At 49.0% G+C, this 19708-nt stretch overlaps 2 protein-coding genes across 3 annotated transcripts in view; one reads left to right on the forward strand and one right to left on the reverse strand.

Moving 5' to 3' along the window:
• Positions 1–1837, forward strand: part of NCAPD3 (non-SMC condensin II complex subunit D3) — a 59245-nt gene extending 57408 nt beyond the window's left edge. The window contains exons 33-34 of the mRNA XM_061202220.1: positions 960–1149; positions 1248–1837. Of these exons, the coding sequence (XP_061058203.1) occupies positions 960–1149; positions 1248–1353 (296 nt within the window). The 3' untranslated portion in view covers positions 1354–1837. The remainder of the gene's footprint in view (positions 1–959; positions 1150–1247) is intronic.
• Positions 1838–2619: 782 nt separating this feature from the next.
• Positions 2620–19708, reverse strand: part of JAM3 (junctional adhesion molecule 3) — a 59264-nt gene continuing 42175 nt past the window's right edge. The window contains exons 2-9 of one of the 2 annotated variants that reach the window (XM_061202968.1): positions 11593–11658; positions 10999–11112; positions 7735–7887; positions 7117–7319; positions 6515–6614; positions 5348–5477; positions 5208–5262; positions 2620–3459 (exon numbers count right to left, since the gene is read on the reverse strand). In XM_061202968.1, coding sequence (XP_061058951.1) covers positions 3424–3459; positions 5208–5262; positions 5348–5477; positions 6515–6614; positions 7117–7319; positions 7735–7887; positions 10999–11112; positions 11593–11658 — 857 coding nt within the window. In that variant the 3' untranslated portion in view covers positions 2620–3423. Of the gene's footprint in view, positions 3460–4719; positions 4937–5207; positions 5263–5347; positions 5478–6514; positions 6615–7116; positions 7320–7734; positions 7888–10998; positions 11113–11592; positions 11659–19708 lie in introns of those variants that run through there. The other variant, XM_061202967.1, reaches the window with a different exon arrangement.

A 19708-nucleotide genomic window follows, 5' to 3' on the forward strand; every position in this document is an offset into this window, starting at 1 on the left:
CTCCTAGGCTGTAAGTCGGTGGCGAAGGTGCTGCTGCCTGGACGCGCCAGGCTGTGCGGGGAGGGGGCTCAGAGCCCCCGGGGGCCCAGGGTCTGGACAGCAGCGGTGGAAACATGCCCTGCTGCTGCCTGTTCAGGGGGCGCAAGAGGCTCCTGGGCCCACGGCACCACGGATGCACCGACAGGCGCTAGCCAGCCATGGCGCAGGGGATGCCCAGAGCCTGGCTGTCCTGGCGCGTGCAGTGACAGCGCGCCTACCGGCTACGAGGTGGGGGCGTCTCGGGGGCAGTGGGGGCCAGGCCCCCTGAGCACGGAGCACCGGGGTGCACACGCGGATCTGGGCACAGATTTGCCTCGGGATGGGGGGACCCAGGTAGTAAACGACAGTCGTGGTTCAGTGTTTTCAGCACTTACCTTGTACCAAGTACTGTGTTAAGGACTTAACACAAGTGATCTCATTCAAACCTGGCAGTTCTCCTGAGGGAGGTGCATGTGTCTCCCCTTTAGAGATTAAGAAACTTGAGGTTCCCACAGTAGCTCACACAACCGGTGGGACGCAGAGCCCGAGTCTGACCAAGGTGGGAGGGGAGGTGGCAGGCGAGGGGACATCCAGGGTAACAGCAGGGCTGCAGTGACCAGAGGGAGGGAGGGAGCAGGGCAGCATCTTCAGGGGACTCTGGAGCAGTGACAGGAAGAGCGGGGGGCTCTGCAGGGGGCTCTGAGCTGCGGTGGGGCCTCAGGCACGACAAGTGGCCGGCGAGAAGCCAAGGCTGTGCGCGCCGGTTCTCGGAGGGCGGTCAGACCAGCGGTCTGGTCCTGCAGGGTGGCCCGATGACGGAGGCCGGGCTCGGGCACTGCGTGGGCCTGGGTGGACCCGCAGCAGGACCCGCGTCTGACCTCGCTCAGTTTCTCTCCCTGAAGGCCTTCGCTAACCCTCCCCTGACTCTCCCCGCCACCCAGGGACCATCCAGAATGTCACGTTTGGAGCGGGACTCAGCTACATCAGCTCACCCCGGACACCCTTTCCCGTCAGAGGCCACTCCCCCCCGGCCAGGTCCACGAGCCGTGCTGGCACCCCAGGAAGTCTGGGGGTGTCGGAGGCCCCGGGCCAGGGGGACAACGTTCTTTGTCTGTCGCTGCCCGACATGCCGTAAGTTCCCCAGCCCCCGCCCAGACGTGTTCCCGTTGGGGGGCGGGGGGCCGTCCCATCCCAGGTGACACCCCAGGTGACACGCCTATTCCCCCCAGGCCCCCGCAGCCCCCGCAGTGGAAAGTGACATCTCCTGCCAGAGGAAAGGACAGCACAGCCCCCAGGAGGTCACGCCGCAAGGCCCCCCTGAAAACAGCCAACTGACCACTGTGCCCCTGGCCCCAGACGCTTCCACCGTGAGCAAAGGGCTCGCCTGTGAGTCCAGCGCCGCCCAGCTTTTCACCTGTGTGGTTGGTCAACCTTTTCAATTTCTCCTTATGAAATACCTGGTTAAAAAGTGTAAAATACTAGAGAAATGCCTTAGGCATTTAATACTGTAACTTTACTCCAGACGGAAGGAGGCTGTCAGAGGGCGGCTTCCCACTCTGCTTCTCCAGGGACCCTTGCTGGACTGGAGGTCCTGCTCTTGCAGAAAGGCCTCCTTCCCCGGCTTCTGCCCACCGTGGCTTGTGACCCTCTTTTCCCCACTTCAGCCAGCCTGTGTCATGTGTTAATTGTGTGCAATAAACCGAGAGATTTGTGAATTTAAAAAAAAAAGCTTTGAAAATATCCAGTCCCTTCTCATAAGCGCTGTTCTGGTCGTTAAAGAACACAATCCTTGAGCTCTCTCTTCTATAAGTCAAGCTTCTGTTAGCTGGTTTCAGTCCCTTATACTAAGTACATAGTTTCCCGTATCTGATGTCAAAATCTTGATTGTAATATTTTTTCTATTCTTATTTATAAATTGCAGACTTTTAAAGCTTTTTCAAATGAATAAAAGTTAAGTATGAGTACAGCCTTTGAGTATTTTTAGAGCAGGGCTTTTATCGGTAGTCACTTAATTGACATAAAGTGTTTAAGAACCCAAATCTTCCCCGTTAGGGAAAAAGGACTCAATCTGTCTTTAACGTCCAGGTCCTGTGCCCCTGCCTCTGTCTGTCTCCTCACAGCAGACATCTTAGCACAGACCACACGTCTCTGCTTAAGAAAACCCTGTGTGTTCCCCACCCGGAGCAAGAGCGGCGCTGATACGCACGCAGTCCGCTAAGGGCTGTTCCTGCGGGAGAGTGGCCTTAGGTTCCTCTGTCGGTGCCGTCAGGTAACCTTAAAGCACTTGTTTTGTCCAAGAATGACCAGAAAGAAATTTGTTTGGTTCACGTCTTAATCCCAGTTCTACAGAAGTAAAAGCACAGGGTTGCTGCTTGCGTGTCCTGCATGTGACGGGGCGGTTGGATAAGAGGGTGGATGTCGTCATGACCCCCCAGCTCCCGTGTGTGAGCTGACACGCGTGCACGGAGTCAGTCACAGGGCTGCCCCTAAGCGAACACCCTCACCTCCGTCCAGCGCTTCAAACCTAGGGCCGCGCCTGACACGACACAGGAAGGAGAGAAATGAAGAGGCTGAGCTGCTTTTTTTTTTTTTAGAAGCTTTTATAAATGAGGTTTAAGAAATACCAACTCACAGGTGTGTTAGTAGCACAGGTCTGTGGCACTGTGTACAGCTGCAGCCACACAAAGGCCCCGGCAGCCCATGTGGCCTCGCGTCTCCAGCAACGTTTACATCTTAAAATCACTCGATGCTCCTTTTCTGTCTGCGTTTTTACAGTGACGGGTAGCAACCTCCCAGACCCCACACTCACTCCTCTCTCCTCCGTCAGAGCCAGGTCACGTGGCACCGGGGCGGAGGTTTTAGGGTGCAAGAAGACTACCCCATCACTATGGCAACCGAGGAGGAGGCTGGAGCTGCCCCCACAGGCGGAAGGGCCCTACCCTTCTCCACCCAGAGGAGCTGAGGATGAAGGGACGGTCTTAGGTCTACGCTCTCAAGACCCAGACGGAAGAAGTCAGGCACCCCAGCGTGACGAGGTGCTGCCCTCTGCTGCTGCAAATACTCCATGACAGAGCGTTCACACGACTCAGAAAAGAAAGGGCAACGGAAGTCTCGAGTATTCAAGTAAGACAGTGAAAGTTTCATCCCAAGACGACTATGTTCTACATAAAAACCATCCTGTAACACAGAGTCGGAGGCATCCTTCTGAGAAGCTCCTTGCTCCCAAGGGCTTCACACTGAGTTAACACAGCAGCGTGTCTGAGGCTAAGAACAAAGGGTGCTGTTCCTGACGCCCCCACAAAGCAGGCAGCATGTGGGGCACGATCAGGAAGTTGCCTTTGACTCAGGCACACACTTTGCCCATCGTCAGTCGGGCCGTCGCCCAGCCGCCCTTCCTGCTGTTCTTCAGAGGCTGGCCTTGCGGCCCTGCAGAACAGCTTCCTGTGAGGCGAGACAGAACCTGTGCTGTCTTTGTGGCAGAGAGGGACAGTGGGGTTCATTGTCTTTAAAAAAATATAAATGTAGTTAACAGATTTGATTTCAAAACTGCCTTTGGCCCTGGACCGTCATATGAACTACACAAGTAAGAAAAATGAATTTAAAAGCCAGACAGCAGGGCTGCTGTTCCCTGAGCCATCTTCAGCCAAAAACCTCTGTCCCAGGGAAGCTAGGCTGGGGTGCCACACCGAGGACCCCGCCCTTGCCGCCCCCTTGCCGCCGTCCTGGGTTGACCCACGTGGTAGGTGAATGGCACCCTTAGGTAGGGCTGATCCACGCACAGTCAGCGTCGGGGCTTCGGACGAGGGTCGGTGGGCGGGCTGGCCTGGAGTCAGGAGCCAACACCACTCCGGGCAGGTGTGCGGCCCGACCCTGGGCACCAACCAGCACGGTCTGCACCCTGTGTCTGTGGGTCTGGGGCAGAGGTGGTCTGAGTAGCCCGAGGAAGAGGCAGCTTGAAGCTAACCCGAGAGCCCCTCATGTCTCTTCTGGAGAGATGCCAACAGACCAAGACAATACTCAACTGGAATTTTCTTAAAGGTTTCCTAAGCACAAGAAACAGTGGTGTTTCCAATTGAACAGGAGCAGCTTGAGCTCCTGCCTTAAGTTGAACTTTTAAAAAAAGAGGTTATTTAACATTGTATGACAACTTATTTACAGTTTAAATAGAAATTTTCAATAATCAAAATACATCTTTAGCAAAAATTTAGAATGTAAAATTTTATAAAATAAACACCCATAGAAAAGCAGAACATTGTATCAGTACCATTTCAGATTTAGCATAAGATGAAGGTCTTCCTTCAACACTGGGACCCTCCATGGATGAGCAGGGTTCCCACAGGTAAGAAGATTCCCTCCTTCTAACAAGCAATTTACCTTCCTGATTTGGACTGTTGTTATAAAATGCTGACCCAAAAAGATTCCCCAAGATGGACACTAGGGCAGTGACAGCAAAGCCTCAGGACGAAGTGGCCTGACCACTCGGCCCCTGGCTCACGGGCCACCGTGAAGCCAGGTCACTGCAGCTGAGGCTCACGCCTTGACCCCCTCTGCCAGCCCTTGGATACCGATGCCAACACCACCTGCCACGGGGCAGATCACCACACCTCCCGGGCCCTTGGCGCCCGCCCTGAGGCCACCCAGACCCCGATGGGGTCGGCCTTGAGAACCCGGTCACTTTTTGGCCTTGTGACTGTGCCCATCTTGAGGAAAACTCTTTTATTCATGTGGCTTGTTAAAAAGTAAGAAAGGAGTAGCGGTCAACTTTGGCCAAAACAAAAAGCTTTCGTGTGCATGTCCAGCCCCGTCTGGCTCCCCTCGCGGGGCTGCTCCCAGCAGGGTCCCCCGTGGAGGTATCCACGTATGCATGCGGCCGTGCTGCCGTCTAGATCATGAACGAGGACTTGTGTCTGAAGTCGCCCTGCAAGGCCAACACCGGGTTAGAGGGCGGCCCACGGCCACGCAGGGCCCAGCGTGCGGTGGGAAGGGAGCCTGACACCGCTTCCCCACAGCATGCTCTGAGGAGAGGCCGCGAGGCCTGTGGACTGAGTGCCCCGCGAGCGCACAGCCAGGGGCAGGGCTGAGGCTCGCGCTTCGGACGTGACTCAGAAATCTCTTCTGCGGACCTGCTTGGTTCTCAGGGGAATGTCCTCTTCCCCGCCTGGGACACTGCAGCCTCTAGGCTGCCTTACCTCCTCGTCCGTCCTGATGTAGTTAACTCCATCCGGCTTCCCTGGGTTCTTGTAGCTGAAACAGAGGAGGGGGAGCCGAGTGACCGCCGGTGGACCACAGACATGCCCACTGGAACCTCGTTCGTGTAGGACAGGCTCACCTTTCCCCGTTCTGCTTATTGTTCATGAAGTAGCCACGTCTGTAGGCACAGCAGATGCCCACTGTGATCAGGGCCAGTACAGTCAGGACAACCAGGACTCCCCCAATAATCCCGCCGATGTTGAGGTCATCTGGAGAAGAGGAGGGGTCAGAAGACGCGGCCTGCTGCCCCTGCCCCTCCCGGCCCGGAGCACCTCCGCCCACAGGCCATGACACCCACCCGCTGCACCAAAGCCGCGTGGCATTGCCTGCGGGGGCATCACAATCCTCTGGGGACATTATTACTGGACGACATGGTTACACTACAAAGACAGCTAGGAGCCAGAGTCCTAAGGAAGAAAAAATGCCGAAATTTCTAGGGCTGCCCTTTGCTGCGGATTGTTTTTAAAGGGGCAAATATGAGGTGCAAACGTGGCCTCGCGGCACCAGCCATCCCACGGGAGACCCTCAGCTGCGTTCTCTCGTTTCAGTATGGGGCCCTAAAAATGCAACAGAAACTACACGGGGTGTAGCGACCAAAGCCATCTAACTCGGAAGCTGCTGAAATTCTCTCTAGTACAGTGTTCTTGAATGTGGGTGCACTGTTATTTAAAAATAAGTCCATTTGAAATTCTGATTTCATAATGTCAGTTCCCAAGCTCTATCCGTAGAGAGTCCAGAGGTCTGGGGCAAAGCCCAGGAATCTTCCTCCTGCCGAGAGCAGCTTCCCAAATCTGACAGCAGCCAGAAGAGTCCCCTGGAGGCTGACTCCACAGGTGAGGGTGGGCTCTGGAATCTAACCCTGTCCTGCCCTCAACCCCCCCTTAGAGCCAACACCCCCAGAGAAAGAAGCACCCGAACAGGGTAGAATTACTGGGGCTAAACCCTGGGTTTCAGCTTACTGCAAAACGGTTAAACTTGATACATTTCTGGAGCACCTTGTGTCTCGATAATTCTATCAGTTACCAAAGAAATGGAGTTCATGAAACTTCGTTAAAAGTTACATGATGAGGAGAGGACCCGCGCGTCAGTCCTACAGCTGCTCGTTGGTGCGTCCTCGCCTCCTCCCACCGGACCCGGGTGGAGCCCGTGTGCCCACACAGAGGGGTCACAGCTGAGGGGCACCAGCGAGCGTGACCGTCCCATCCACCCGCCGGCCTGCAGGGCGGGGCTCGGCAGAGACACTCACACACTTCCATGTCCTGCTCCTGGCAGCGGGCCGAGCCCGCCTCGTTGGACGCGATGCAGTAGTACTGGCCCGAGTCCTCCCTGTGGACGGCGCTGAACACCTGTTGGGGGACTGGGAGTGAACGGGGACCCGACGACAGGGCTCGGTGCCCAGTGAGCCCCCTCCGTGCCAGGGGCACCAGAGCCGGCGCAGCCGGGCTTCACTGCACGCGACTCCAGCCCGCTGCCTCCTCACTCCCCACCACAGGGTCGTCCACCAACATCTGTGTGTCTCCAGAAGGACTTTTTAAAGTCGTGCCCACGACGCCACGACCGTGCCGAACGCAGCCAGCAGTTCCTCAACATCAGACGTGCGGCCAGGGAGCAAGTCCCAGCTGCCTCCCGACTCTGCCCCGAGGACAGCATCGGCCAGGCCACCTACACCCTCCTCAGTCACTGCCCCCTTTCCTTGGCCCCCTTACAACTTTTCTGTCTGTAAAGGGAGGGCAGGGTCCCCGACGTGCGGGGTTCGAAGCTGCCATCTCGTAAAGTTTACTGTCTCTTAATAACCGCTCTTCCCACGACACAGACGTGCGCACCCGCCCCTCTTCGGAGAGACCTTACCAGAGTGCCCGTGTCAGGGTTGAAGAGGAAAGAGGAGTTTCGGAACCGGGGGTTGGCCCTGGAATCTGTGGGCATCGGCACGTCGTTGCGGTACCAGCTGTAGTACGGCCGGGGGTAGCCCTCGCCCTCCTGGCAGGTCAGCGTGGCCGCCTTGCCCACAGGCACAGCCCTCGGCACCCTGCACACTGGGGGCACCGGCTTCACTGCAGGAGAAGCACGGCAGGGGGTTACGGTCAGCAACAGGGCCCTGTTCTTACCACAGCCCACGATGAACCTGCTCCAAAAACGGGAGAGCCAGCCGGGCTCCAGACACCGCATCACGGGCAGGCCCGCTCCCCCGCGGCTCGTGCCGCCTGTGGTTGCCCCCGTAGGTGACCCCCCCAGCGTTCCCAGTGCCTCCACCCCCTCCAGCAGGTGGACAGAAGAGGCAGAAGCTCCCCCTCTCACCTCCAACCCAACGCAGGCAGCCTGAGCTCCCCCTTCCCCGCCCTGCCCCGCCAAGCACCACACCCCCGGGGACGTGACCGTAGAAGCAAAGGAAGGAAGGAAGCCGGTCTTCTCCCCACAGGCAGGCGCGTGAGCCGAGGGCAGGGGCCGCCACCCCACGTGCACCCGCACCTTGCACAGTTAACTCGATGACAATCTCATCAATCTCCTTGCGGTCGTGCCGAGCAACCACCTCACAGCGGTAAAGGGCTGAGTCCGTCCGGGTCACGTTCCAGATCTTCAGAGAGGTTTTCCCCAGCAGTTCTGCACGGCCGGCCAGGTCTCCTGTACAGGAGAAGACAGGGCACTGAGGGGCTCTTTACAGACAGCTCTGCCGCTTGAAGGAGGAGGTTCCGGGGCCATCTCTGGTGCCTCGGCAGGAAAGCTGCAACTGGCTCGTCTCCGTTCCTGTGAGAACGCCGAGCACCGAGGGAGCGCCTGGGCTGTAAGAGGACGTGGCCGTGTGTCTCTGTTGTTAAGGCAAGGGCCTCCTTTTCTTTTCATCATTCCCAGGAAGGGTTCCCCATTAAAAGAGAAAACAAGTCAAACAACATTAAAAGACAAGCAGCATTCCACGAACGGTGCTGGGACAACTGGGTACCCACATGCAAGAGAATGACGTGGACCCCTACCTCACACCACACACAACACAAACCTTACTGCACAAGCTGAAACTGTGAAACCCTTAGGAATAAAGAGACATGAATAACCATGACCTTGGATTAGACAGTGATCTCTTAGGTCACCAAAAGCACAAGCCCACACACACCCAAAGGTATATCAGCCTTCACGAGCCTTTCATAAAAAATTAAAAACTTTTGTGCTTCAAAGGACAGAAGGAAGTAAGACAATCCGCTGACTGGGAGAAAATCATATATCTGACAAAGGACTAGTATACAGAACGTATGAAAATTTGCAATTCAACAAATAAACAACCTAATTAAAAATGGACAAAGGATTTGAATAGACATTTCTCCAGAAAGATACACAAATAGCCAATAAGCACGTGAAAAGATTCTCAACATCATTAGCTGTCAGGGAAATGCAAATCAGAACCACAACGAGATACCACTTCACACCCCCTAGGATGACTGGAATCAAAACAATGGATAATTGCAAGCGTTACTGAGGATGTGGGGAAACACACAGCCAAGGGGAACGTAAAATTGTCCAGCCACTGTGGAAAAGAGTTTGGCAGTTTCTTAAAAAACTAAACATGTGATACCATATGACCCCACAACTGTACTCCTGCTCATTATCCCCAAGAAATGAAAAATTACGTTTGCACAAAAACCTGTACAATGTTTATGAACATTATTGATAATAGCCAAAAAATGGAAACAACCCAAATGTACAGCAGTTGATGAAATGCATTAAAAATGTGGCATATCTATAATGGAATATTATTCATTGATATAAAGAACAGGGACTTCCCTGGTGGTCCAGTGGTTAAGAATCCGCCTTCCAATGCAGGGGACACGGGTTCAATCTCTGGTCAGGGAACTAAGATCCCACATGCCGTGGGGCAATTAAGCCTGCGCACTCTAGAGCCCGTGCGCCACAACTAAAGATCCCACATGCCGCAATGAATATCCCGCGTGCTGCAATTCAGACCCGACAAAGCCAAATAAATTTTTTTTTTTAAAAAAAAAGAAGAACAAAGTACAGACACTTGCTACAACATGGATGAACCTTGAAAACGATACGCTAAGTGAAAGAAGCCAAGACCAAATATTGTATGATTCCATTTATAGGAAGCATCCAGAACAGGCAAATCCACAGAGACAAAGTGGATTAGTGGCTGCCAGGTCGGGGAAGAAGGGATGGACACGGTTTCTTTTTGGGGCGGGGATGTGATGGAATCTGACAGTGACGGCCACACATCTTTGCTGAATGTACTAACCACCAAGTACACGCTTCAAAACAGTGAGTTTCATGCTATGTGAATTACTGTGTCTCAATTAAAACATTTTTAAAGTATAAAGGACACAGTAACTCTTTCAAAGAAGTACAAAGAACCCGGGCACTGACAAATAGGGGAAGAGTTAGAAAAGAAAATGACACAAAAATTAGAAATGAATTTACTAAACCTGCCAATTGGTGACAAGTCTAGAAAGGATTTACCACACGTGATGGAAACAGCAAAATGCTTTTGATAAGAAAGCGAACATTTCCGAAGGCGTTTTCTAGTGGGAAGGTTCGTCATCCAGGCATCAGCAGGGGTCAGAACGTCCACCGTGCGGGAAACAAGTAAATGCAAACCCATCAGGCGCTGTTGGCACAGCCCTGCCCTAGGGCAAGGCCTCCCTCCAGGCCTCTATTTTGTGTGGCAGTTTCTGGGAAGAAACAGAGTTGCTTAAGAACATTCCCGCTCGGTCAGGGCATATCAAGAACAGCCTGATGAAGCTGCCAGAGAAAACCGATTTGTTTCCTGAGAATAACATTGCCATCTCTTCGTAAATCAGAGGTGGGAGGATACTGGTGGGGAAACAGAACTGTTTTTAGGAGCCCATGACCCCTGATGATGTGGAGGACCCGAGGCAGAAAGGCCGTGACTTCAGGTTGATCCACAAAGCCTCCACCCCTTCCCTGAAACCCACACTGTCACGTTCTCAGAGGGCTCAGGGCCGCCCGCCTCTGCAGCTGCGCTGACTCTTCCATCCGCCTGCTGTCCCCCGGGGTCACCCCCTCCCCCCATCGCGACCCCTCGCCCCGTCCACACTACCCTGACCCCCTCCTGGCCTCTGCAGAAGAATCCTGAACTGGGCCCTGCTCTCAGCTGTGCCCACCACCAGCCCCGTCTGCAAAGCAACCACCCCCGTCTCTAAAGCATCAGTGGGACCACATCACACCCCTCCTGAGGCCTTCCAAGCGCCATCCACCTCGTGTCCGCCCTCCCCTGCTGGGCCGAGAACCGGCGGTCCCTCCGAGAAGCTCCCTGTGCTTCCATGTCTTTCTGCCCCGCGTGCTCCTGGCCCAGCACCTCCCTGCAGCCCCGACCCTGCCCTCCCACGCGGTGCGCTCGGCACCCAGGTGTGTACAGTGGGCGCTGCTGTCCCCCTGCTGTTCCATACTGTCCTACTAATGAAGTCACTTATAAAGTCGTGGGTCACGATAGGGAGATGGCCGCGGAGAATGTTCACTCAGATACCTCAAAGCGACGGCTGCGTGTGAACTAAAATTCTAACTGATGAAGTGATATTTACTGAAGCAGGGTCACAGGTGCAGGGAGGTTCCATATACTATTCTCACTACTTTTGGATGTTGACTTTTCCATACGTAAAACAAGACAGAACACCAATCCTGGCTACAGATGCAGGTCCAGTTAGAGCAAAGTCTTGGCCACAAGTGCATGCCTGGGCCTTCTGTACAAACGAGAGGACCACAGGATCATACCCTGAATTTTGTTGTCAAAAAACACATATGTGGTTTGTTCATCTTGGATTTTCTTCCACTCAATCCTGGGGTCATTTGTCTGTGAATCCGTAATGATACAAGATAGTTCCACACCTAATGAGCAAAGGAAAAAAGAGAACTGTCAGTAAATGTGGAACAATTTTAGGTTCACTTGTATACCCAGACCCTGCAAGCTATATGTATATTTAGGTCTGTCATGTAGATTAAAAATCTAGCTAGCTCCAGGCTCCAAGAGACTTTAGTTTTAGCCAGAAAAACAATAAAGATGATTAGCAAAGACTTTTATTAAAGAGAGTACACGTTCCCCCTAATACTCTGCTTGTACATAAGAACGTTCTTGGTTGTGTAAACGCAAAGCCAGGCCAGGAATCAGGTTTCAGCCAACAGAAAGCCTGCAGAGTTGCCCGTGGGCTACTGAAGCAGTGCTTCACTCACATGTGCACATCAGATGACTGCTGGGGAGCCAACCACCCCCAAGCCTCTTGGGCAGGGCACATCTGTGTGTGTCTATCCTGCATCGGCTGCCAGACCACCAAGTGGTGCCCCTTTGCCTAAACCCTCCCTTGTACTTACTTTCATATTCCTGTACCACTGGGTTTCGGTTGCTGGATTTGAGATTCACAGCCCCTATCAAGCAGCCTGAAGGAAAAAAGAAAAGTAAAATCAGAGACAATGCCACACTAAAAGAGCAGAGAACCCGCACTTGAGATCAGACTTTCCCTTCATGGAGGCTACAATCACTAACCACAGAGGATGTAAAATGTCATATTCCAAAACAAAGTCTCTTAGATACAGCAGGGTGACTGCTTTCTCTCAGTCTGACCTTCACTGGAAGGAACCCAGGAGAAACAGAATTCTCAGAGTGCACTTTCCTTCTTGGTCCCAGAACAAAGCCCCTAGAACTTTCAAGACCTTCCTCTAAGAATGTACTTTTTTAAAAAGGATTGTAAGAGAGCTACACAACAACAGATTGGACAACCTAGAAGAAATGGACAAATTCTTAGAATCATACAACTTTCTAAGACTGAATCATGAAGAAAGAAAATCTAAATAGATCACTAGTAAGGAGACTGAAACAGTCATCAAAAGCTCCCCCAAAACAAAAGTCCAGGACCAGTCAGCTTCACTGGTAAATCCTACCAAACATTCAAAGATTTGATACCTGTCCTTCTCAAACTATCCCCAAAAATTGAAGAGGAGAGAACACTTCCTAACTCATTTTTCAAGGCCAACATTACCCTGATACCAAAACCAGACAAAGATAACACACAAAAAGAAAATTACAGGCCAATATCTCTGATGAACATAGATGCAAAAATTCTCAACAAAATATTAGCAAACTGAATACAACAATACATTAAAAAGATCATACACCATGAACAAGTGGGACTTATCCCAGGGATGCAAGGATGGTTCAATATCCACAAATCAATGAACATGATACACCACATTAACAAAATGAAGGATAAAAACCACATGAGCATCTCAGTAGATGCAGAAAGAACATTTCACAAGATTCAACACCTATTTATGACAAAACTCAAAAAAATGGGTATAGAAGGAAGCTCAACATAATAAAGGCCACAAATGACAAACCCACAGCTAACATCACACTCTACAGCAAGGGTCCCCAACCTCCGGGCCACGGACCGGTAGGCCTGTTAGGAGCCAGGCCACATAGCAGGAGGTAAACAGCGGGCAAGCGACCGAAGCTTCATCTTCCACTCCCTATCGCTCACATTACCGCCTGACCGTCGCTCACATTACCGCCTAAACCATCCCCCACCCCAATTCCGAGGAAAAACTGTCTTCCATGAAACCGGTCCCTGGTGCCAAAAAGGTTGGGGACCGCTGCTCTACAGTGAAAAACTAAAAGCTTTCCTTTAAAATCGGGAACAAGGTAAGGATGCCCACTCTCACCACTCCTATTCAACACAGGAAGTCCTAGCCAGAGCAATTAACCATGAAAAGAAAATTAAAACATCCGGGGACTTACCTGGTGGCCCAGTGGTTAAGAATCCACCTGCCAATGCAGGGGACACAGGTTTGATCCCTGGTCCGGGAAGATCCACATGCCATGGAGCGACTAAGCCCATGTGCCACAACTACCAAGCCTGCGCTCTAGAGCCCACGAGTCACAACTACTGAGCCCACGCGCTCTAGGGCCCGTGCTCTGCAACAAGAGAAGCCACCGCGATGAGAAGCCCGCGCACCACAACAAAGAGTAGCCCCCACTCGCCGCAACTAGAGAAAGCCCATGTGCAGCAACGAAGACCCAACACAGCCAAAAAATAAATAAATTTTTAAAAAAAGAAAAAAATTTATAAAAAAAATAAAAACATCCAAATTGGAAAGGAAGAAGTGAAATTATCACTATTAGTAGATGACATGATTTTATATACAGAAAATCCTAAAGACTCCACCAAAAAACTACTAGATATAATAAATGAATTCAGTAAAGTTGAAGGGTACAAAATCAACATACAGAAATCTGTTCTATTTCTAAACATTAACAACAAGCTAGCAGAAAGAGAAATTAAGAAAACAATCCCATTTACAACTGCAACAAAAAGAATAAAATAACCTAAGAATAAATTTAACCAAGGAGGTGAAAGACCTGTACACAGAAAACTATAAGACATTGTTCAAAGAAACTGAAGAAGACACAAAGAAAAGGAAAGACATTCTGTGCTCATGGACTGAAAGAATTAACACTGTTAAAATGTCCATATTACCTAAAGCAACCACAGATTCAATGCAATCCCTATCAACATCCCAAGGGCATTTTTCACAGAAATAGAACAAAAAATTCTAAAACTTATATACAACCACAAAAGACCCTGAATAACCAAAGCAATCCTGAGAAAAAAAGAACAAAGCTGGAGATATCACACTCCCTGATTTCAAACTATATTTTAAAGCTTTAGAACTCAAAACAGCATGATATTGGCAGAAAAACAGATATAGCTCAATGGAACAGAATTGAAAGTCCAGAAATAAACCCACACATATATGGACAATTAATTTATGACAAAGGAGCAAACAGCATACAATGGAGAAAGGACAGTCTTCAATAAATGGTGTTGGGAAAACTGCACAACCATATGCAAAAAAAAAAAAAATTGAAACTACATGACTATCATATGCCATACACAAAAATCAACCCCAAATGGATTAAAGATTGAATGTAAGCCATGAAACCATAAAACTCTAAAAGAAAACATAGGCAGTACTCCTTTGACATCAGTCTTAGCAATATCTTTCTAGATATGCCTCCTCAGCAAGGGAAACAAAAGCAAAAACAAAACAAATGGGACCACATCAAACTAAAAACCTTTTGCACAGCAAAGAAAACAACAAAATGAAAACACAAGCTACCAAATAGGAGAAGATATTTGCAAATCATATATCCAATAAGGCATTAATGCTCAAAATATATAAAGAACAACAAAAAAAACCCCAAATAACCTGATTAAAAAATGGGCAGAGGAACTGAACATACATTTTTCCAAAGAAGACATACAGATGGCCAACAGACATGAAAAGATGTTCAACGTCACTAATTATCAGGGAAACGCAAATCAAAACCACAATGAGATATCACATTATATCTATCAGAATGGCTGTTATCAAAAAGGCAAGAAATAACAAGTGTTGGCAAGGATGTGGAGAAAAGGAAACCACGGTGCACGTGGATAATGTAAACTGGTGCAGCCACTGTGGAAAACAGTATGGAGATCCTCAAAAAACTAACACTAGAACTACCGAATGACTGAGCACTTCCACTCCTGGGTATTTATCGGAAGAAAACTAAAACACTACTTATAAAAGATATATGCACCCCTATGTTCACTGCAGCATGATTTATAGTAGCCAAGATATGGAAGCAACCTAAGTGGCCATCAATGGAAAAATGGATAAAGATGTGGCATGTGTGTGTATGTATATGTGTGTGTGGAATGGAATATTACTCAGCCATAAAAAAGGATGGAATCTTGCCATTTGCAACAACATGGATGAACCTTGAGGATATTATGCTAAGTGAAATATCAGGTGAAGAAAGACAAATACCATATGATTTCACTCATACGTGGAATATAAAAAAACAAAATGACAAAATAAATGAACCAAACCAAACTATAACAAACATGTAGATTCAGAGAACAGAGCAATGGTTACCAGAGGGGGTGGGGATGGGTAAAGGGGGTCAATATGGTGATGCGTGGAAAGTAAACTCTTGGTGGTAAGCTGCTGTAGTGGATACAGAAGTAGAAGTATAATGTTGTGCACACGAAGCTTATATAATGTTATAAATCAATGTTACCTCAATAAAAAAAATTTTTTTTAAGAATTTTCTCTTGCTTAGAGTCATTGTTAATCTTTTCATCATCTCCCAGACCCACATGGGCCTTCTTGTCATTCCTCCTGCCTGGTACCTTCCCCTGCAGGATGGCATGGACATTCTGGGTACAGTTACCAACCAGGTGAGAGACCACCTTGCTGGATTAGCTGTTTATCTAACCTGCGATTTCCATCCATTAAAAAGTTTGCACCAGTCTTTGGTAAAATAAGAAAAATAACAACATGGTGATTTTCATGAAGCTTAGCTGAATGAAGCTATCGATGAAATCAAAATATGCTATTTGCATGGTGATCTCTTTCAAAATTAGCACCTGACTATCCACGTGTTTAAACAACGTTGAAATCAGTTATCATGGTCTCAAAATGTCTTAGCTGATTTTCTTGGGGACAAGATCAACTAGGTACATTGACCACCTACAAAATGTCATTCTTCAGCTACTTGGCCTCTAGGAGAATATGCCATCCCCAGAGAAGGCCTTCCTACCTTAACCCTCATTAAGGTCCCTGGACCTCAGCTTACCACACCAGGTAAGAAAATGTGAAAACTTGTACTCTGAGCTGCAGGTCACAACAATCCATTCTTTTATTTTTTAATCTTATTTAATTGTTCGGCTACATGTATACATTCCAAGTATATGTTTTAATGCTTTCTGTCTTATCTAGTAAGACTTCATTAATTACAGCAGAAGCCTTAAAGAATGTAATAATAGGGGTGAAAATCAGAAGTATAGGGGCTTCCCTGGTGGCGCAGCAGTTGAGAATCCACCTGCCAATGCAGGGGACACAGGTTCGAGCCCTGGTCCGGGAAGATCCCACAAGCTGCGGAGCAACTAAGCCTGTGCACCACAACTACTGAGCCTGCGCTCTAGAGCCCGTGCTCCACAAGAGAAGTCACCACAATGAGAAGCCTGTGCACCGCAACGAAGAGTAGCCCCCGCTCGCCGCAACTAGAGAAAGCCCGCACGCAGCAACAAAGACCCAACAGAGCCTAAATAAATAAATTAACTTTAAAATTAAAAAAAAAAAAAAGTAGTATAATATACCTGAACTGTCATTAGTTGCTAAAACAGTCACTTCTACTTTAGATTGCAGATCCAGGACAAGTGGCGCCTGCTCTGTTTTGTTTTATAACCACGTGCTACTCCTTTTGGGGAAACCCACCCACACTAATGCAGCCCTTTCCACTGCTCCTTCCATCCAGAAGCCCCCAGGGACCCACTAACAGAGAGGAACACGAGACGCTCTGAGTATCTACCAAGGCCACACAGGTTCCCTCTAAGGAAAGTGACCTCAGACAGTCCTTTCAGTGTGATCACTGTAATTTAGGTGATGAGACACCAAAACTGTGGTCCCAAATGACTATGACCAGGGATCAGCTTCCGACCCAGAGGCCATCTAAGGGGCCTTAGAGGTAAGTCACGAGAGCTTTGCCTGACTGGATAATGACAGGACAACCCAATCTGAGGCTTTCTCTTGAGAAGTATGAAGCTGAGAGAAATAAGAGAATAAACTAGAGAGTGTACAGTCACGAGAGAAACAGCTGAAGTAGAGCCTGAGGACGCAGAGCTGGCGACAGGTGAGCCAGGGGACACTGAGGTTACTCTAGTGTCCACAGAGGTCAGACTGTCACGGGGGCCGACTCTTCACAATAAACCTCTTAGGGAAACCAAGACCACTTGTTTCTTATAACCTAAAAGAAGCTAAGGTAACACAGCCCCAGATGATGGAGATGATCACCTCTTTTCTCCCCCTGCATTGTGGCCAAGGTGAATGCACCCTAAGGCCTGACTCTCTCCTGCCCAACCACATGAGCGAGGGCAGAGCTGGACGAAGTGATGGCTCACAGCAGCCGGGCCCTGGCGCTGCCGAGGCCCCGCGCTGAGCCTCTCTCAGCATTTTCTTCCGCTCCCAAACTGTTCTTAAACGTAGAAACGGTCACGCGCCTTCCTTGGCCCACCTCCAACAGCCCAGGGTCCCACTTTAAACTACAGAAGTAACTCGTGTATCAGAACGGCGTTGTGAGGATCGGAAGCCCCAGACCGAATGCTCGAAGACGTCGTAGGTGACTCCTCCGGATATAAGCCAGTGCCTGGGCACGAGGTTCTGACATAAGCCAACCTGGTGCTGCCGGAACACGCTGAGGCTACATTATGTAAGACTGAGCAAAGGGTTTTGGGAAGGAAGGAGAAAAAAGGGGGAAATCCGTTACAGCATCCATCACATGCAGCTGCGCCTCTTTAATTTCGTACCAACCTTGGCTTGCCTGCCGGACTCTAAGCTCTTTGGGACAATCCACTCATTCAGCAATTTTTTATTTATTGCCTTTTATAAGCCAGATACTGGCCTAAACATGAGGGATGATACATGAATAAAAGATAAAAATCTATGCCCTCATGGAGCTTACATTCTATCAACGGTACAAAGAAACAAGTATCATACGCACTCATCTTGATATCTTCGAATCTAGTGTGGAATGGTATTTAGCAGGGACTCCAAAATTGTTTACCGAATAAATCAATGTGCATTTTTTATGTTCTAGATGGGATCTCCTTGAGTTTTCCAGAAAATCATTTAGTTGAATTCAGTTTGCTCACAGAGCTGTAATGTGGCTACTCTCTTTTTCATCTTGCCCAGGAATCCATTATTAAATCTTGGACTTAGAAGGAATCTAAGACATGTGTAGTTGTCTGTTTCTATTCAAATCGGAATCCATTATTAAATCTTGGACTTAGAAGGAATCTAAGACATGTGTAGTTGTCTGTTTCTATTCAAATCCTCCGAAAGAAATGTAAGACTGTCCTCTGGAGGCAGGCGTGGTAAGTTCCAAGTATACTGTGTTCATTTAATGTGACCTTGACCCAGCCTCCCCCAATGGTTACATAATTACAGCACAATATCAAAACCAGAAAACTGACGCGTGTACAGTGTATGTGGATGGTTGTACATCATTTATCACATGTGAAGATTCCTGTAACCACCACCGCAGTCAAGACACAGACCTCTTCCATCACCAAAGGCCTCCCTCCTGCAGGCCCTCACCATCCCTCAGCACTGGCAACTGTTACTCTGTCCCCTATGGCCATAATTCTGTCATTTGGAGAATGCTATATAACAGGAAATACACAGTCGGTGGCCTTTTGAGGCTGACTTTTTCGTTCAGAATAAAGCCCTTTGGATCCATCCACCTTGTGTGTAATGACAGTTTGTTTCTTTCTACAGCCAAGCAGCGCCCCGCACCGGGGATGCACCACACTTTGTTTAACCACTCACCCACGGAAAGGCATCTGGGTTGTTTCCAGTTTGGGGCTATGATGAATAAAACTGCTGTGACATTTGTGCACAGACTTTCGTATGAACATAAGTTTCCTTTTCTCTGGGACAAATGCCCAAGAGCACAAACCCTCGTCGTATGTTGTGGCATGGTTAGTTTTTTAAAGAAACTAATAACTGTTTTCCAGAGTTGGGCTGGACCAAAAATTCATTGTAGGAAAGTTTTCTTTCTAAATTTTGGTTTTTAAACTTAGCAGGGTACACCGGACCACTCTGTACTACCTTTGCAACTTCCTGTGAATCTATAATTATTTCAACATTAAATCGTAGAACACGTCTCTATTTCTAAGATGATGATAGTGAAATCAGTATGGCATTTGGAATCGGTTGGGTAGGCAAAAAACTGAAGTAACAGTTTTTAAGCATTGATATTCACAATACACCAGAAATCATATACTTAACAACTATTTAAACTTAGATAAAAATTTTTATGTAAGGTCTCCTGAATTCTTTCAGTGAGTACATCAGTTAAAAAATCAAGTGGCATGGGACTTCCCTGGTGGTCCAGTGGTTAAGAATCCGCCTTCCGATGCAGGGGATGCGGGTTCGATCGCTGGTCAGGGAGCTAAGATCCCGAATGCTGCAGGGCAACTAAGCCTGCACAGCATGACTACTGAGATCACGCACCTCACGCGCCACAACGAGAGAGAAGCCCATGCGCCGCAACGAAGAGCCCGTGTGCTGCAACCAAGACCTGACACAGCCAAATAAATAAATATTTTTTTTTACTTAAAAAAAACCAACTTGCGTAACCGTATTCATGACCAAAGTATATAAAAGGAATACTCGTGTGGTCATGAATAATCTGCAGTGCATTTGACTGAACAGTAATGTCTGAGGTTTTGCTTTTGGACTCTCTAAAAAAACAGCAGCAGCAGGTAGAAAGTCTGCTGTTCCTACCCAGCTGAAGGTTAGTGAACAGAGAAAACAGGGGTCAGGGTGACATCAAGATCCCCCCTTTATCAAATGTGGTATTTTTATCTCAGGAGATTCTTAC

The sequence above is a fragment of the Eubalaena glacialis genome, chromosome 10 (genome assembly GCF_028564815.1).
Source record: "Eubalaena glacialis isolate mEubGla1 chromosome 10, mEubGla1.1.hap2.+ XY, whole genome shotgun sequence".
NCBI lineage: Eukaryota > Metazoa > Chordata > Mammalia > Artiodactyla > Balaenidae > Eubalaena > Eubalaena glacialis.